Source organism: Gorilla gorilla, chromosome 21 (assembly GCF_029281585.2).
Source record: "Gorilla gorilla gorilla isolate KB3781 chromosome 21, NHGRI_mGorGor1-v2.1_pri, whole genome shotgun sequence".
In the NCBI taxonomy this organism is placed as follows: domain Eukaryota; kingdom Metazoa; phylum Chordata; class Mammalia; order Primates; family Hominidae; genus Gorilla; species Gorilla gorilla.
The window spans coordinates 59402636-59418287 of record NC_073245.2 but is presented as its reverse complement, the minus strand read 5'-3'; the positions used below and the strand labels follow the sequence as shown (position 1 = coordinate 59418287).

Sequence of the window (15652 nt, the reverse complement as noted above, 5' to 3'; positions counted from 1 at the left end):
GCTCTGAGACTCCAGTGGCAGAGATCTCCATCTCCCATGACATGGGTCAGCTGACTGATAATCCAGGATTTTACCAGCATTCATAAGGAAGGAGCCTGTATTCCTGCTTAGCATCCAATCAGATAGACCCAGGTCCTGCCTGGTCCACTATGGGTAGTGGCAGTGCTCCAGATGTCTTCAGAACTTCTCCAGATTTCCCTCCTTGCCCCTTAAACTGGATCCTTCACTCGTGTCCCATCCACTGGAAAATGAAGTCCTACCATTAGAACGGAAGTCAGTTGCATTTTCCAGCCCGATCCTCAATTCCCCCAATTCTTTAAATAACAGCTCACTGATTTTCTTTCCCTTGGAGGATCAGCTTCTTCAACTTGCTGTTCGTGACAGGATCCAACCCTAAATCCAGCTCCGTGAGTTGCCTAAGCCTCAGATGTGGCCAATGAGTTACAGTCCTGAGGCTTTCGCTGCACCACGGTGAAGAATGTGGTCTCTTTCTGTCTGTGTGGTTTTGCTGAAGGACTCGTAGAGCCGTCTTTGCCACACAGGGAACAGCCTGCCTGAGAATTAAGGCCACATGAGAGAAATTCATTTGACCACCTGGATCCAGACAGATACCACCTAAAGTTCCTGGAGACACTTGTCCCTTTGTCCTTCTTCCCCTCCCTTTCTGCCTCCCTCCTTTTCTCCCTCTTCTCCTTCCTCCCTCCCCCCACCCCATTTTTCTTGGCTTAAGCCAGTGTGAGTTGGATTTTATTCTTTTGCAACTGATAAAGTCTTTAAAAAGGCCAACACATTTGGAAGCCTCAAGAGTGGTAATAAAGTAACCACATCCTACCCCACTTCAAAATGTAAACGTGGTTTTATTTAATGCCTTTTATCCATCACAAAGCACCCATTCCTTCCCAGCATCCCCCTCTTCCTAGAAAACAAGATGCAGCGTAAGGCACGTGCACTGTCCACATGACGTCCAGTAGGTCTTTAAAAACAAAAATAAGCAATAGTCTTTTCAACAGCTCGAACTGCCTCCCTCTCTAATGTTCAAAGAATGATTGTCCCCACAAAGCACAACTTGGAGAAGAGAGTGCTTACATTAGAACTGTGAACCACCCCACATACCAGTTCAAAAAACAAAACCAAACCAACGACTAAGAAACCCAGCCACACAGGTACAAGAGCATAATTCCGGAGTAATGAGACTAGTCCATAAATTAAAAAGAAGACAAGACAAACCCATCCCCTCCTCATCACCAGGCACCCCCCAAATCGGCAATTCCTTGCTTTTGTTCTGTGAGTCTTATAGAAGAGTCTAGACTCCGAGCCAGCCCTTTTCCCCAAAGTCAAATACTCCGAAGCCAATGTTGGGTACTTTCCTTCTCAGAACCCCCATTTGGACTGATGGACGGCTTCTGAGATGGTCACTGGACACGTCGTCTCGGCTGTGGGGCCCCTTCCTGGTGTCCAACACCTGGGTCTCTGGAGTTCTCGGTGGGGAGGTGGGGAAGGCGAGGGGGTCTGAGGGTGAGATGGCAGGTGGAGATGCTGCTGATCCTGCTATAAATACTCCAGCTCCAGGGCGTGCCTCAGTGCCTCCAGGTCTGCGTGGCAGGATATCCGCCAGAAAGGCATGTTGTGCTGAAACACAGAACACCAGCCACAAGGTTATGGCCCTGCCCCTGCCCCCGGATCCCACGCCAGTGGTTAGAGGGCATGTGAGAAGTCAACCCAGTTAAGTCTAGCATGTGGGGACTTCCCAAACTATAAGGCACTTGACGTTGCTGGCAGACCCACATCTGGCCAGTACCCACCAGTATGGCCAACCATTTCTATTCACTCAGAGCCTGCTCTGACGGGCTTATCCAGCACTGCCCAGCGTGTTCGCTGTTTGACCCTCTCGCCTCTGTTGGTACCAGCGTGGTCTTAGGTGGTGCACTGACATGGTGTTAAATTGCACAATGGGAAAGCGATTCCTTTTTAAACATTTGTTCTTGCCTGGGCACTGTGGCCCACGCTTGTAATCCCAGCACTTTGGGAGGCTGAGGCGGGAGGATTGCTTGAGGCCGGGAATTGGAGGCTGCAGTGCTCTGAATCCTGTTACTTCAAGAAGAAAGTCACAGCTCGGTGCTGGAACCCCTCCCCAGCATTGACAGTCTCCACTGTGAACAAACAGAGCTGGTCTTGGAGAGTCTTCGGCAGGCCACTGTAGCTAGCCAGGTCAGGATGACACTAATCTGTTTTCTTTATAGCTTTTGTTTCTATCTTTTCCTTTTCTTTGCAGCAGGTGGTACTTGCTTCAAGTTATTGTCATGATGTGGAGGTTTTTTTTTCTTTCTTTCTTTTGAGACAGGCTAGAGTGCAGTGACATGATCTCTGCTCACTGCAGCCTCAACCTCCCAGGCTCAAGCGATCCTCCTACCTTAGCCTCCCCGGTAGCTGGGACAACAGATGCATGCCACCACATCTGGCTAATTTTTGTATTTTTTGTAGAGATAGGGTTTCACCATGGTGACCAGGCTGGTCTCAAACTACTGGGCTCAAGCGATCCACCCACCTCAGCCTCCCAAAGTGTTGGGATTACAGGCATGAGCCATTGTGCCCAGCTGAATTTCGTTTCATTAATTTTTTTTTTTAAATTTTAGAGATGGAGTCTCAGTTTGTTGTCCGTGCTGGAATGCAGATCATGGCTCACTGCAGCCTTGATCTCTTGGGCTCAACTGATTTTCCTGACTCAGCCTCCTGAGTAGCTAGGGACATATCTAGGTAAATAGGAAAAAGGAAGGATGCAGGACAAATTGTATATATATGTGCATGTATATGGAGGAAAGAATGCTGGCGTTTCTCAGTAGTTTAAAAGATAATAAATAAGACTACCTTAGGAAGAATGTAAAGAAATCATTAAGGCAGGTGTAAATAAAATGTCATGGGAGCCAGCCAGAGGAAGCAGCCTCTTTTTTGGTAGAAGTGAATGGGATGGGGGTGTCTCAGGAGACAAGAGGCGCATGAGACCCAGACCTTGAAGAATGAATGAGCAGGCCGGGCGTGGTGGCTCACGCCTGTAATCCTAGGACTTTGGGAGGCCAAGGCGGGTGGACTACCTGAAATCAGGAATTTGAGACCAGCCTGGCCAACACGGTGAAACCCCGTCTCTACTAAAATACAAAAATTAGCTGGGCGTGGTGGGGGGCGCACCTGTAATCCCAGCTACTTGGGAGGCTGGGGCAGGAGAATCACTTGAACACAGGAGGCAGAGGATGCAGTGAGCTGAGATCACGCCACTGCACTCCAACCTGGGCAACAAGAGTAAAACTTCATCTCAAAAAAAAAAAAAAAAAAAAAGAATAAGTGCTTCAGAGTTAGCAGGTCACTGAAGGGAAGGGCATCCCAGATTGAGAATCCCTGGGTGAGCAAAGGAAGATCTATAAAGATGCCAGGGGCAGACCCCAGTGGGGCCTTCTGTACAGGTCACAAACACTTATGGGGCTTTCACTGGAGGCTCAGATAAACCCACAGATAAGAAATAAACAAGATAAGTTCATCTCCTCGTAAGTGCCAGGAAGGAAACAGAATGAGATAGGGTAGAAAGCAGCGTTGTGTGTCTACTTTTGAGAGCTGGGTCAGGAAGGGCCTCTCCAGGGAGTGTCATTTAAGCAGGCCCTAGCAAAGATGTGGGGGAACGTGGGGGCAGGTAGAAGACACAGCAAGTGCAAAGGGCCCAGGAAGGTTGAGCTTGGAATGCAATGCTCATTGCTGCACCGCATGGCTCTTGACACATAGTAGGTGCTCAAGAAATATTCGTAGAAGGAATGAAAAGAGGAAGAGAGAGAGGGAAAAAAAGAAGGTAAGTTTCTCAAGCAAAGTCCTCTGAATGTATCCTTTTCTCTTCGTTCTGTAGTTTCTAAACAATTCTCAGCTCAAGGGAAGCAGAAAACCATCTCCTATGGGAACAGCTCTCATCTCTTCAACGCCTTCTCACTGCCCTAGCATTCCCACCCTGCCCTCATCCTGGCCAAGCCTTCCTTTCTTTGCAAAGATAGATTCTGGTTGCCACCTGGCCAATCTTGCCCTCTTCAAAGAGTGTAATTTGGCTGAGTGTGGTGGCTCACACCTCTAATCCCAGTACTTTGGGAGGCTGAGGTGGCCGGATCACCTGAGGTCAGGAGTTCGAGACCAGCCTGGCCAACATGGCAAAACCCCGTCTCTACTAAAATTACAAAAAATTAGCCACATGTGGTGGCTCATGCCTGTAATCCCAGCTACTCAGGAGGCTGAGGCACAAGAATCGCTTGAACCTGGGAGGTGGAGGTTGCAGTGAGCCGAGATCATGCTACTGCACTCCAGCCTGGGCGACACAGCGAGACTCTGTCTCAAAAAAAAAAAAAAAGAGTGTGATTCATTTTTCTGGGAGAGAATGAGCAAAGGTGGAAGAAAGAGAATGTTCCAGCCGCCTTTACCCCAGGCTTAAAGGTTCCAGAGTGCCAGTGGATTCATCGCTTGTGGAGAGGTGGAGACAAATCACCCACTCAAATGGAGATATTAACAACACTGTCAGCGGAAACAGTCGAAGCCCCTGGTCCTGCGGCCATATTTTACACCGCTCAGATGTCCGGTGGCCTGGGCTAATGACTTCCATTTGTCAGGCTGAGAGAGCTGCTGGTGGACACTGTTTCTCACTAACGTTCTGGGGCTTCTGCCTCAGACACTGGGACTTTCATGGGAGTTCTGTGTGTGGTGGGTGTGTACCTAGTCTTCTTTGGCTGACTCTACTCTTGCCTGACTAGCTCAGGGGTGAAAACCAACTGTGTCTGAAACTCGTAAGTCCATCTCCTCCCTGCCAGGCGTTTGGAGCATGACACAGGTAGGTTTGCATGTGCTAGATGTGTGACCCTAGGCAAATTAATTAACCTTTCTGAGTCTCAAATTCTGTCATCTATAAAATGGGGTGTGGCCGGGCACATGCCTCTAATCCCAGCTTTCTGTGAGGCCAAGGTGGGCAGATTGTTTGAGTTTACGAGTTTGAGGCCAGCCCAGGCAACATGGCAAAACCCCATCTCTACAAAAAACAAAACAAAACAAAAAAAAACAAAAAATTAACCAGGTATGGTGGTGCCTGTCCATAGTCCCAGCTACTTAGAGGCGGAGGTGGGAAGATCGCTTGAGTCCAGTAGGCAGAGGCTGCAGTAAGCTGAGATTGTGCCACTGCACTCCAGCCTAGGTGCCAGAGTGAGACCTTATCTCTAAAAAAAAAAAAAAAAAAAAGGGATGCAATGATACCCACTTTGTAGGAGTTTTTGGAGGATTGAATACAATGATGATGTTAGCAATAAAGTTACAGTGGTGAAGGGCATGGGGTTAGGTCAGCACCTCAAGATGCCAGCCACAGCCTGGCCACACACCAGTGCGACTGACCCTGGCAGCTGCCCCTCAATATCACTTCTCCCCTTCTCTCTCAGAAGCAGCTCCCATTTCTTAGCGGGGCTCATGGCGGCGGATAATAGAGACTACATCTCCCAGGAAAGGGGAGGAGGCTTCCAGGTGGAGGGAAGAGTGCCTGCAAAGCCTTCCAAGCTCCTCTCTCCCGGGGCCCTCTGCCAGGACCCTAGGGCTTCCCTCTTCTTCTGGGTTTCATCTGCTGAGACCCTGAACATTTTTGCATTTCCTTGGGATTTGCTGCCAGGCAGAGATGGGGGAAACCAGGTCCCCCTAATTAAGCTCGTGACATTAACAATCCACTTCCCAGGCCTCCGGGTTGGGGGTGGCAGCCTCTCTGGGGCGCTGTTGACGGATCCAGACCCAGGACTTTGGCAGCTGTTTCTTTTCCAAGAACAGAGATGTGGCCACCAGAACCCCCTGCCCTCTCCTCACGGGCCCGAGATCACAAATGCAGGATTTTCTTTTTCATTAGCTTAATGCTGTCTTTATTAACTGGGAAGGGTTGCTGGAACATATGATCAGTAAGTATTAAATAAAACACATGCACGTGCACTGGCCCCCCACCAGCCTGCCCCGCCGGAGCGTCTCTAGGCTCCCGAACAGTTGTCCCAGAAACAATCCAGGGCTACCAGGGGCAGCAGCCAGAGGCAGAGAGGGGGATTTGTAGAAGGAAATTACTCAGGATGCTTCTGCAATTTGCAAATGGAATGGACTGGCAAGCAAGGAGCCTGGGAAGGAGGACCCAGCCAGCCACGGGGAGTGGAGGAAATCACGGAAGGAGCCCTTGAAGACCATGAGGTGTGCTCAAAAGAGCAGGAAAACGCGGTCTGAGAGGTGGAAGAAGTACCTTTTTCGCTCCTTGCTCCTCTTCCACACCATCACCGATCACCACGTAGACAGCTTTTCTGCCGAATCTCTGCATTATCCTCTCGAAGCAGCTCTCCTTCCCTGCACGCACACAGGAAGGAAAGAAAAAACGCTCTGTGAGGACCCCGGATTGCAGCCAATACCCGCTCATTAAGAGCTCGGTGCCTGCAGCTGTGCTCCCAAAGGCCCGGTATTCATCATTTCGTTCTTGAGCAAACTTCTGAGGTGAGCACTGTTATCATCCCCACATGAAGGATGATGACAGCCGGAAACACAGCGAGGGTCAGTAGCTTGCCCAGGGCAACACAGCAGGAGGAGTCAGCGCAGGGTTTAGAGCAGGTTCCCAAGTCTCTGCAGCTGTCCGATGTAGAAGTGGCAATGGATGCACAACCATTTGAATGCACTTGATGCCACTGCGCTGGACACTTTTTTGTTTTGAGACACAGTCTTGCTCTGTCACCCAGGCTGGAGTGCAGTGGTGCCATCTCGGCTCACTGAAACCTCCACTTTCTGGGTTCAAGCCATTCTCCTGCCTCGGCCTCCTGAGTAACTGGGACTGTAGGCACGCATCACCACACCTGGCTAATTTTTGTATTTTTTAGTAGAGATGGGGTTTCACCATGTTGGCCAGGCTGGTCTCGAACTCCTGGCCTCAAGTGATCTGCTCACCTCAGTGTCTCAAAGTACTGGGATTACAGGCATGAGCCACTGCACCGAGCCATCTTAACCTTTTTTTTTTTTTTTTTTTTTTTTGAGACGGAGTCTCGCTCTTGTTGCCCAGGCTGGAGTGCAATGGCCTGGTCTCGGCTCACTGCAACCTCTGCCTCCTGGGTTCAAGCGACTCTCCTACCTCAGCCTTCCAAGTACCTGGGATTACAGGTACCCGCCACCATGCCCTGCTAATTTTTTTATTTTTAGTAGAGATGAGTTTTCACTATGTCGGTCAGGCTAGTCTTGAACTGCCTGACTTCAGGCAGTCCACTGCCTCGGCCTCCCAAAGTGCTGGGATTACAGGCGTGAGCCACCGCGCCCGGCCCATCTTCACCATTTTTAACCGTATAGTGCATGGCCAGGTGCGGTGGTTCATGCCTGTAATCCCAGCATTTTGGGAGGCCGAGGCAGATGGATCACCTGAGGTCAGGAGTTCAAGACTAGCCTGGCCAACATGGTGAAACCCCATCTCCACTAAAAATACAAAATTAGCTGGGTGTAGTGATGCACGCCTGTAGTCTTTGCTACTCAGGAGGCTGAGGCAGGAGAACTGCTTGAACCCAGGAGGCGGAGGTTGTAGTGAGCCGAGATTGCACCATTGCCCTCCAGCCTGGGCAACAAGAGCGAAACTCCATCTTAAAAAAAAGAAAAAAGGTTAAGATGGTGAAAATTTTACATTATTTAATTTTACCACAATTAAAAATAAAAATATTATTTAAAAAAGAGATTCGAAATAAACCTGCAAAGGTACTTGAGGTATGCAGGAAAAATGGCAAAAATGAAAAGATAGGATCTTGTTGAAAAATCTTCAACAACCATTTTGGCCCCTACTACTATAATTTTAAAATCAAAAGGCACTTTCATATAATGTTTGGATGTAGAACTTCAGTAAAACCAAAAATGCTCCAAGAAAATGCTGCCAAAGTACTATAAATTATTTATTTTTTTTATTTTTTGCTCTAGAGAAAAAACAATGGAAAAGGTTTCTAATTAAAAATATTTTGGCACAGTGACTCATGCCTGTAGTCCCAGTATTTTGGGGGCTGAGGTGGGAGGATTGCTTGAGGCTGGGAGTTTGAGGCTGTAGTGAGCTATGATCTCGCCACTGCATTCCAGATTGAGTGACAGTATGAATCACTCAGCTATGGACTACATTTCCCAGCTTCCCTGGCAGCTACTTGTGGCCACGTGACTAAGCTGGGGCTAACAGGAAGTGAGTAGAATGTAATGTACATAGCCTTCTGAGCTTGGCCTTCAAATACCAGACCTGCTAGAATGAGGATGGGCTAGGACTCTGATTTGACCCCATACATGAGAATAAAACCATAAGAAATGGTGGAAAAATAAAACGGGAGAGACCTGGGTTTCTGGATGTCTTTGAGGACAGGGTCACCCCACCAGCCTGGATCACTCACCTCTGTCTGTTCTACTAGGGAGAAATCAGCTTTGACTCTTTTGCAAGCCCTTGCATTTGGGGTGTGTTTGTTACAGCAGCTTTGCCTGTATCTGAACTCACACAGACACTTTGGAAAACTGTGGTCCTAACCAATTTCTTTAGAAGCAGAGGTTAAGGCATGTGGTCTATGGGGGCTGTTTTGGGAATCTGAGTCATGGCCATAGGCACACTCCATCCATTTCTGTAGTGTCATGTTCCTTAAACACCCCATTCCCAGGATGGAAAGCTAACCCCACCCTCCAACCCTGTATCCCCGCCGAGGTGTGGCTTCTCCCTACCTGTCTTGGTTGCACTGTAGATGTTCTCAATAGGAAACACAGACCCCAGGCCATATAGCAGGACTTTGGCCAGGGCAGGAATTAGTTGAGTGGTGGTGACCAGCACATTGACACAGTTGGGCCTAAGGACAAAGGAGATTGTGGATCAGAACTCAGAGGGACCACAAGGCCAGGCCTCCTCTTGCTGCATGAGCCTGCAGTTGGCGGGAAATCTGGTAGGCTTGGAGGCTATGGCTGTCATCTTCAGGTATGTTAGGGCCCAAGGATTCTCAGGCTGTTCCTCTCTTTTAAGCCTGAAGCTGCCTGACATAGTGAAATGTAGTATGGGGGGAATACTTTTCTTATATAAAAAGCAAATGTTTATTGCAAGGGCCATACACTTAAATAGTTGCAGGTAATGTAAATGAGCAATATGGAACAAGTGTAGGACAAGAGGGAGAGGTGGGGACTGGAGTAAGCTGGAGCCTGCATGCCAGTTCTCATCTTTTGGGAGAATCCAGAAACCTGGAAACCTGTTGGGCCCTGAAAAGTCTTTGCCGCTATTAGCTCAGCTATGCTCCAAGGTATCCACTGAGCCTTATGCACTTAAGCTTTATGAAATATTTGGGCTGGGAGTGGTGGCTCGCACCTGCAATCCCAGCACTTTGGGAGGCTGAGACGGGTGGATCACCTGAGGTCAGGAGTTCGAGACAAGCCTGGCCAACATGGTGAAACCCCATCTCTACTAAAAATACAAAAATTAGCTAGGCATGGTGGTGCACACCTGCAATCCCAGCTACTCAGGAGGCTGAGGCTGGAGAATTGCTTGAACCTGGGAGGGAGAGGTTGTGTTGAGCCGAGATCACGCTACTGCACTCCAGCCTGGGCGACAGAGTGAGACTCCATCTCAAAAAAAAAAAAAATTTGGAAAGTGTACAAGTGAGAGTTTGAGGAGTCCAATTCTCCCAAGTGTGGACATGCAGAAGCCACCACTGTCTACTGCGAGAAAATTCAGTGGCACAGAGGAAAATGAAGGCTGCCACTTGCCGGGAGTTGATGAGGTTTAGTGCCTTCAGGGAGTGGGTCAGCCAGAGGTCTGTGAGAGCTTCCAGCTCAGCTCGGAGCTGTAGCCAGGTCTCCCTTTTGGGAGCGCCTATCAACCCTGTGGACAAAGGAAATAAAGATGTAGTCATCGTATTAGAAAGATCTGGGGGATGAAGGTAGGGAACAGGAATCTAGCTACTGTACCCTGAGGGTTAAAATCAGATGACAACCCAAAGTAAACTTCAATCCAGTGGCTTCTCTTAATCTTATCCTGAGATCAACAGATTGATAGATTAATCCATCCACTGACTGATTCACCCATCCACCCATCCATCCATCCATTCATCCATCCATCCATCCATCCACCCACCTATCCACCCATCTATCTACCTACCCACCTATCCACCCAATATCCATCCATCTACCCATCCATCCATCTACCCAATATCCATCCATCCATCCATCCATCCACCCACCCACCTATCCACCCATCCATCCACCCAATATCCATCCATCCACCCATCCATCCATCCACCCAATATCCAACCATCCATCCATCCATCCACCCACACACCCATCAATCTACCCACACACCCACCCACCCATCAGTCTACCCACCCACCCATCCATCCACCCACACACCCATCCACCCATCTACCCACCCACCTATCCACCCATCCACCTGTCTACCCCCATATCCATCCATCCATGCATCCAACAAAAAATTCAGGAGTACCTTCTAGGTGCTTGATATTGTAATAGGCACTGAATGTACAGATATGAACAAAAATATGCAGATTATAGAGCTTATATTGTTATGGTGGAAACAGGGAATTAATAATAACATAAAAAATGATGAACATTTTTGAGTGTTTATGTGCAGGGCTCTGCTTTTAACATGATTTATTTCATTCTCACAATGACCATAGAGGTGGACACCATTTTTATTTCTATATTTTTAGGTAAAGAAACAGGCTTTGTGATGTTGACTGACTTGCTCACCATAGGGAGAAAATAATGGACACCTATCCACCCATCCATCTACCTACCCACGTATCTACCCATCCATCCACCCAATATCCATCCATCCACCCAATATCCATCCATCCATCCATCCATCCATCCATCCATCCATCCATCCATCCACCGACCCACCCATCCACCCATCTACCCACCCACCCATCCACCCATCCACCCATCTACCCCCACATCCATCCATCCATGCATCCAACAAAAAATTCAGGAGTGCCTTCTAGGTGCTTGATATTGTAATAGGCACTGAATGTACAGATATGAACAAAAATGGACACAGGGCCGGCACCCAGGCAGCTGGCTTCCAGAGCCACCCTGTGGGTATTTCTCAGCCTGCCATTCTCTCAGCCTTCAGTAGCTTTAAGATAAAGTTCAAAACCCCCAGCAGCATGATCCTGTCCCTACCGAGTTTCATCTCCTGCCGCTGTCTTTCCATTCCAGCCTGGAGGCCTCTTGTTTGTTCCCTGAAACACCAAGTGGACTCCTGCCCCAGGGCCTTTGCACACCTCATTTCAGAACATGGACCACTCTTTTATCTCATCTTCTGCTTTTACCTGGCTAAATCCTTCACACTCTGCATTTGGGCCTTGTCTTTTTTTTTTTTTTTTTGAGACAAGGTCTTGCTCTGTCACCCAGGCTGGAGTGCAGTGGTGTGATCAAGGCTCACTGCAGCCTCAGTCTCCCAGGCTCAAGCAATCCTGCAATCCTTCGACCTTAGCCTCCTGAGTAGCTGGAACTACAGATGCCTGCCACCACGTCCGGCTAAATTTTGTATTTTTCATAGAGGTGGGGTCTTGCTATGTTGCCCAAACTGGTCTTGAACTCCTGGCCTCAAGCAATCCTGCCTTGGCCTCCCAAAGTGCTGGAATTATAGGTGTGAACCTCTGCATCCTGCCTTACAGCCTCACCTTAAATGTCATTTGTTCTGGAAGGTCTAACCTGTTCTCTCCAGGCTGGGTCAGGTCCCTTTAGTTTATATTCTCCCAACACACTGTAGCTCTTCTTCACAGCTCTTCTCACAACTCTAATTTTAAGTGTATCTGTGTGACGATGTGTTTGGCATCTGCCTTGGCCATTAGGCTATTCACTCTAGGGCAGAGGGCAGGGACCAAGTCAGTCTTGTTCGCCATCATAGCAGCAGTTTCTGTAGCAGGGGCTGGCCTGTGCTTGATGCTCAATCAGTATTTGTTGAAGGAAGAATGAATTAATTAGGACAAAATGCTGCCTGTGCTATGGAGACATCGTCTTCTCTACATAGAAGAGCCCAGTGTCCAAACTGGACCCTATGTCATCTGGACACCGCCAGCTCTCTCATCCTGTCCCAGACCACGTGCCCCCTCACTCCAGCTATTCAGCTATGCTGGCCTTCTTTATCTTTCTGAAAAGTGTCAAACTCTTTTTGTCTCAGAGACTTTTCATTTGCTGTTTGTGGTAGACACTTAGTTGCCATCCACTATCCATTTTTTTCACTTGTAATTAGTAAAACTATAAATACAAAAGGATCTTCTCATTAGTAATAAGAATCCTGATTTTGGCTGGGTGAGGTGGCCCACGCCTGTAACCCCAGCACTTTGGGAGGCTGAGGTGGGAGGATCGCTTGAGCTAGGGGTTTGAGACCAGCCTGGGCAAGACAGGAAGGCCCCGTCTTTACAAAAAATTTAAAAATTAGCCAGGCATGGTGGCATGTGCCTGTGGTCCCAGCTATTCTGGAGGCTGAGGTGGGAGAATCACTTGAGCCTAGGAGGTCAAGAGTGCAGTGAGCCGAGATCATGCCACTGCACTCCAGCCTGAGAAACAGAGTGAGACCCAGTCTCAATAAATAAATAAATAAATACAAAGATAGAAGGGGCCAGGCAGGGTGGCTCATGCCTGTAATCCCAGCACTTTTGGAGGCCAAGGCAGGCAGATCATCTGAGGTCAGGAGTTCGAGATCAGCCTGGCCAAAGTTGTGAAATCCCGTCTCTATCTCTACTAAAAATACAAAAATTAGCCGGGTGTGGTGGCAGGTGCCTGTATTCCCAGCTACTTGGGAGGCTGAGGCAGGAGAATTGCTTGAACTCGGGAGGCGGAGGTTGCAGTGAGCCGAGATTGTGCCACTATACTCCAGCCTAGGTGACAGAGTGAGACTCTGTCTCAAAAAAAAAAGAAAGAAGGATCCTGGGATCCTGGGCTCATAACACTGCAGAGTACTCGGCCAGCTTGGAATGCCTACAGCTTTTGTATATAAGAAAAAAATACATTTCTATCTGGTTTAAGCCATTGTTGTTTTTTGTGTTATTTTTTGGTTGGTTGTTCTTTTACTTATGCAGTTGAATGTAGCTCAACTGATTGACTCTTCGCTTGTATTGGTCATTCCCCAGCTCTGGGCATCTGGTTATCATTATTAGAATCTCATCTAGAATATTTAGAATACTGAGTTCAAATAGCCCTTCCTGAGAGATGGACTCTGGGTCTACTATTCCAAGTATCCCCTGGCCACCACTGCCCAAGCCGGGCTCTCTGCCATATCTGTTTCTTCAATAGGTGTGATCATCCTCTGAAATGACTGAATTGAGAATTTAAAGCTGGGCATGGTGGCTCACACCTGTAATCCCAGTACTTTGGGAGGCTGAGACGGGTGGATCACCTGACCTCAGGAGTTCAAGACCAGCCTGGCCAACATGGTGAAACCCCATCTCTATTAAAAATACAAAAATTAGCCGGGCATGGTGGCATGTGCCTGTAATCCCAGCTACTCGGGAGGCTGGGGCAGGAGAGTCACTTGAACCTGGGAGGTAGAGGTTGCAGTGAGCCGAGATCATGCCACTGTATTCCAGCCTGGGTGACAGAGCAAGACTCCATCTCAAAAAAAAAAAAAGAAAAAAAAAGAATTTAAGTGATTTGCTCACTTGTTGATGGTCTGTTTCCTCCACTCACTGAATATAAACTCTTTGAAAACAGGGACCTTGTTTCTTTTGTTCACTGCTGAATCCACAACCTAGGCCTTTGATGATGGACACATGGAAGAATGAATGAATGAATGAATCTTCTTACTGCTACATGTCCCATCTTCTCATTAGTCTATCAACTCTAGGAGAACACATGGGCTCTGGTTTTCCTCTGTCTCTGCACCTTCCCCACAGACCTTTAGCTGGAACCCTCAATAACAATACAAACTCACAAGGCTCAGCACTTTTCAGTTGACAAAGGGCTTCCCAACGTGCTGTCTTGTGTAGCTGGCTGCCCAACCACCCCTACTTTGCTCCACGCTGGGAAGTGTGCTTCAAGCTGTTTCCTCGGCGTTTTCCTCCAGGCTTGGCCTCCTTCCCACCTTCCCCAGATAACAAAAGTGCCACTTAATGAGAGCTTATGTGTGTCAGATGCCGTTCTGAGCACCTTTCCTGTGTGAATTCACAACATCCTGGCATGAATCCTTGTGTATATTGCAGACACTATTAGCCACCTACCAATGATGCTGGGCAGCATCACTGGCCCCATTTTGCACACGAGGAGGAAACTGAGGCACAGGGAGGTCAAATAACCTGCTCAGAGCTACATGGGAAGTGGTAGACGGAAGAATGACATCAGGCTAAGGCCCCTGATTTCAACCCCTGCCTCCTAGATGGTGATTTACTAAGCATTTTCTCTATTCTGTATTTTGCAGATGCCTTTCTTCCGAGTGTACCTTCTAAAACACTTGGAATCATGGGGATCTGTGGTGATCCCTGGGCTGGAAGCCATGGCCATGCACCTGGCTAGTTCTGTGATGCAGGAACAGCTGGGTTGGGGAAGGAGAACGGCATGCCGCTGGCTGTGGGTTCCTCACTGGCTGACGCCTTGGGTGCTCTCCCCTCAGCTATGGGTGAGCAGAGCAGCCTGACAAAGCCCTGGCATTTCCTGGGCCTTAACCTGGATGGGGAACAGATGCTCTCTGGTGGCCAACCCCATCCCTGTCTCACCTGAGTCAGCCCTCCTGCTCCCCTCCTCCCTCCGTGCAGGGCTGGGTACAAAGGCTGGGACCTGACCAGAGCTTGCTGCTTCACTCCTGCAATCAACACACTCACATCTGAGAGGCCACCAAGTGTGGCCCTGAAGGGCAGAGGTGGTGCAGTCATCCAGCCTGGGACTCCACTGTGGCCCTTCTGCCTGGGCTGTGTGACGCTGGGCAGGTTACTTAACCTCCGTAATCTCAGTTTCTGCTTTCAAGCAACACCGTTGATAAAAACATTTACCTTACAGGCATGCTGTGAAGAGCAAAGGAGCTAGTCCATGAAAACGGTGGCAAAACTGGCAGAGCGAGTGCTCCTTAAACATTAGCTATATGCCAGGACCGCGCTTAGCACGTGGGCTGCATTAGCACCGCAGCCAGGAACATGACAGGAAGTCTGTCCCAAAGAACGGATGGGAAAGCTCCAGGGACAGTAGAAGACACAGGGGGACCCGAGGCTCCCAAGCAAAACTGAGAGCAACTTGTGACAAATGCCACCATTTATTGAGTGCCTGCTGTGTACCAGGCATGGAGTCATGCCTTTTGTATGCATTAACAATAAATCTCTCAATAATCCAGGGAAGCAGAAGTATTTGTATTCTCCATTTCATAGATTTAAAGACTGAGGCTCATTAAGATGACCGTATGTATGTTGCCTAAGGCCACATAGCTAGAAAGTTGTAGAGCTGTGACTGGAAGTGTGTTCTGTCCAGTTTGAGAACCGGGACTCTATTCTTTTTAGGAATGGAGGGAGGGGGCCCTAGAAGTTTTTGGGGCCAATGTGTATATTGCAGACACTATTAGCCACCTACTCAAACCCTGCCCTTATGGGCCAGTGGTTGGTTCCAGGCACTGTGGCAACCAGGAAGACTCCCAGATGTCTCCTGGGGAGGG

The 15652-nt window shown here is 48.6% G+C and overlaps 1 protein-coding gene across 2 annotated transcripts in view; it reads right to left on the bottom strand.

The window, feature by feature from the left end:
• Positions 1-837: 837 nt before the first annotated feature.
• Positions 838-15652, bottom strand: part of EYA2 (EYA transcriptional coactivator and phosphatase 2) — a 295458-nt gene continuing 280643 nt past the window's right edge. For both annotated transcript variants that reach the window (XM_019017574.4, XM_055373121.2), the window contains 4 exons: positions 9763-9877; positions 8737-8858; positions 6272-6372; positions 838-1629 (listed from right to left, as the gene is read on the bottom strand). In XM_019017574.4, the coding sequence (XP_018873119.3) occupies positions 1549-1629; positions 6272-6372; positions 8737-8858; positions 9763-9877 (419 nt within the window). In that variant the 3' untranslated portion in view covers positions 838-1548. The remainder of the gene's footprint in view (positions 1630-6271; positions 6373-8736; positions 8859-9762; positions 9878-15652) is intronic.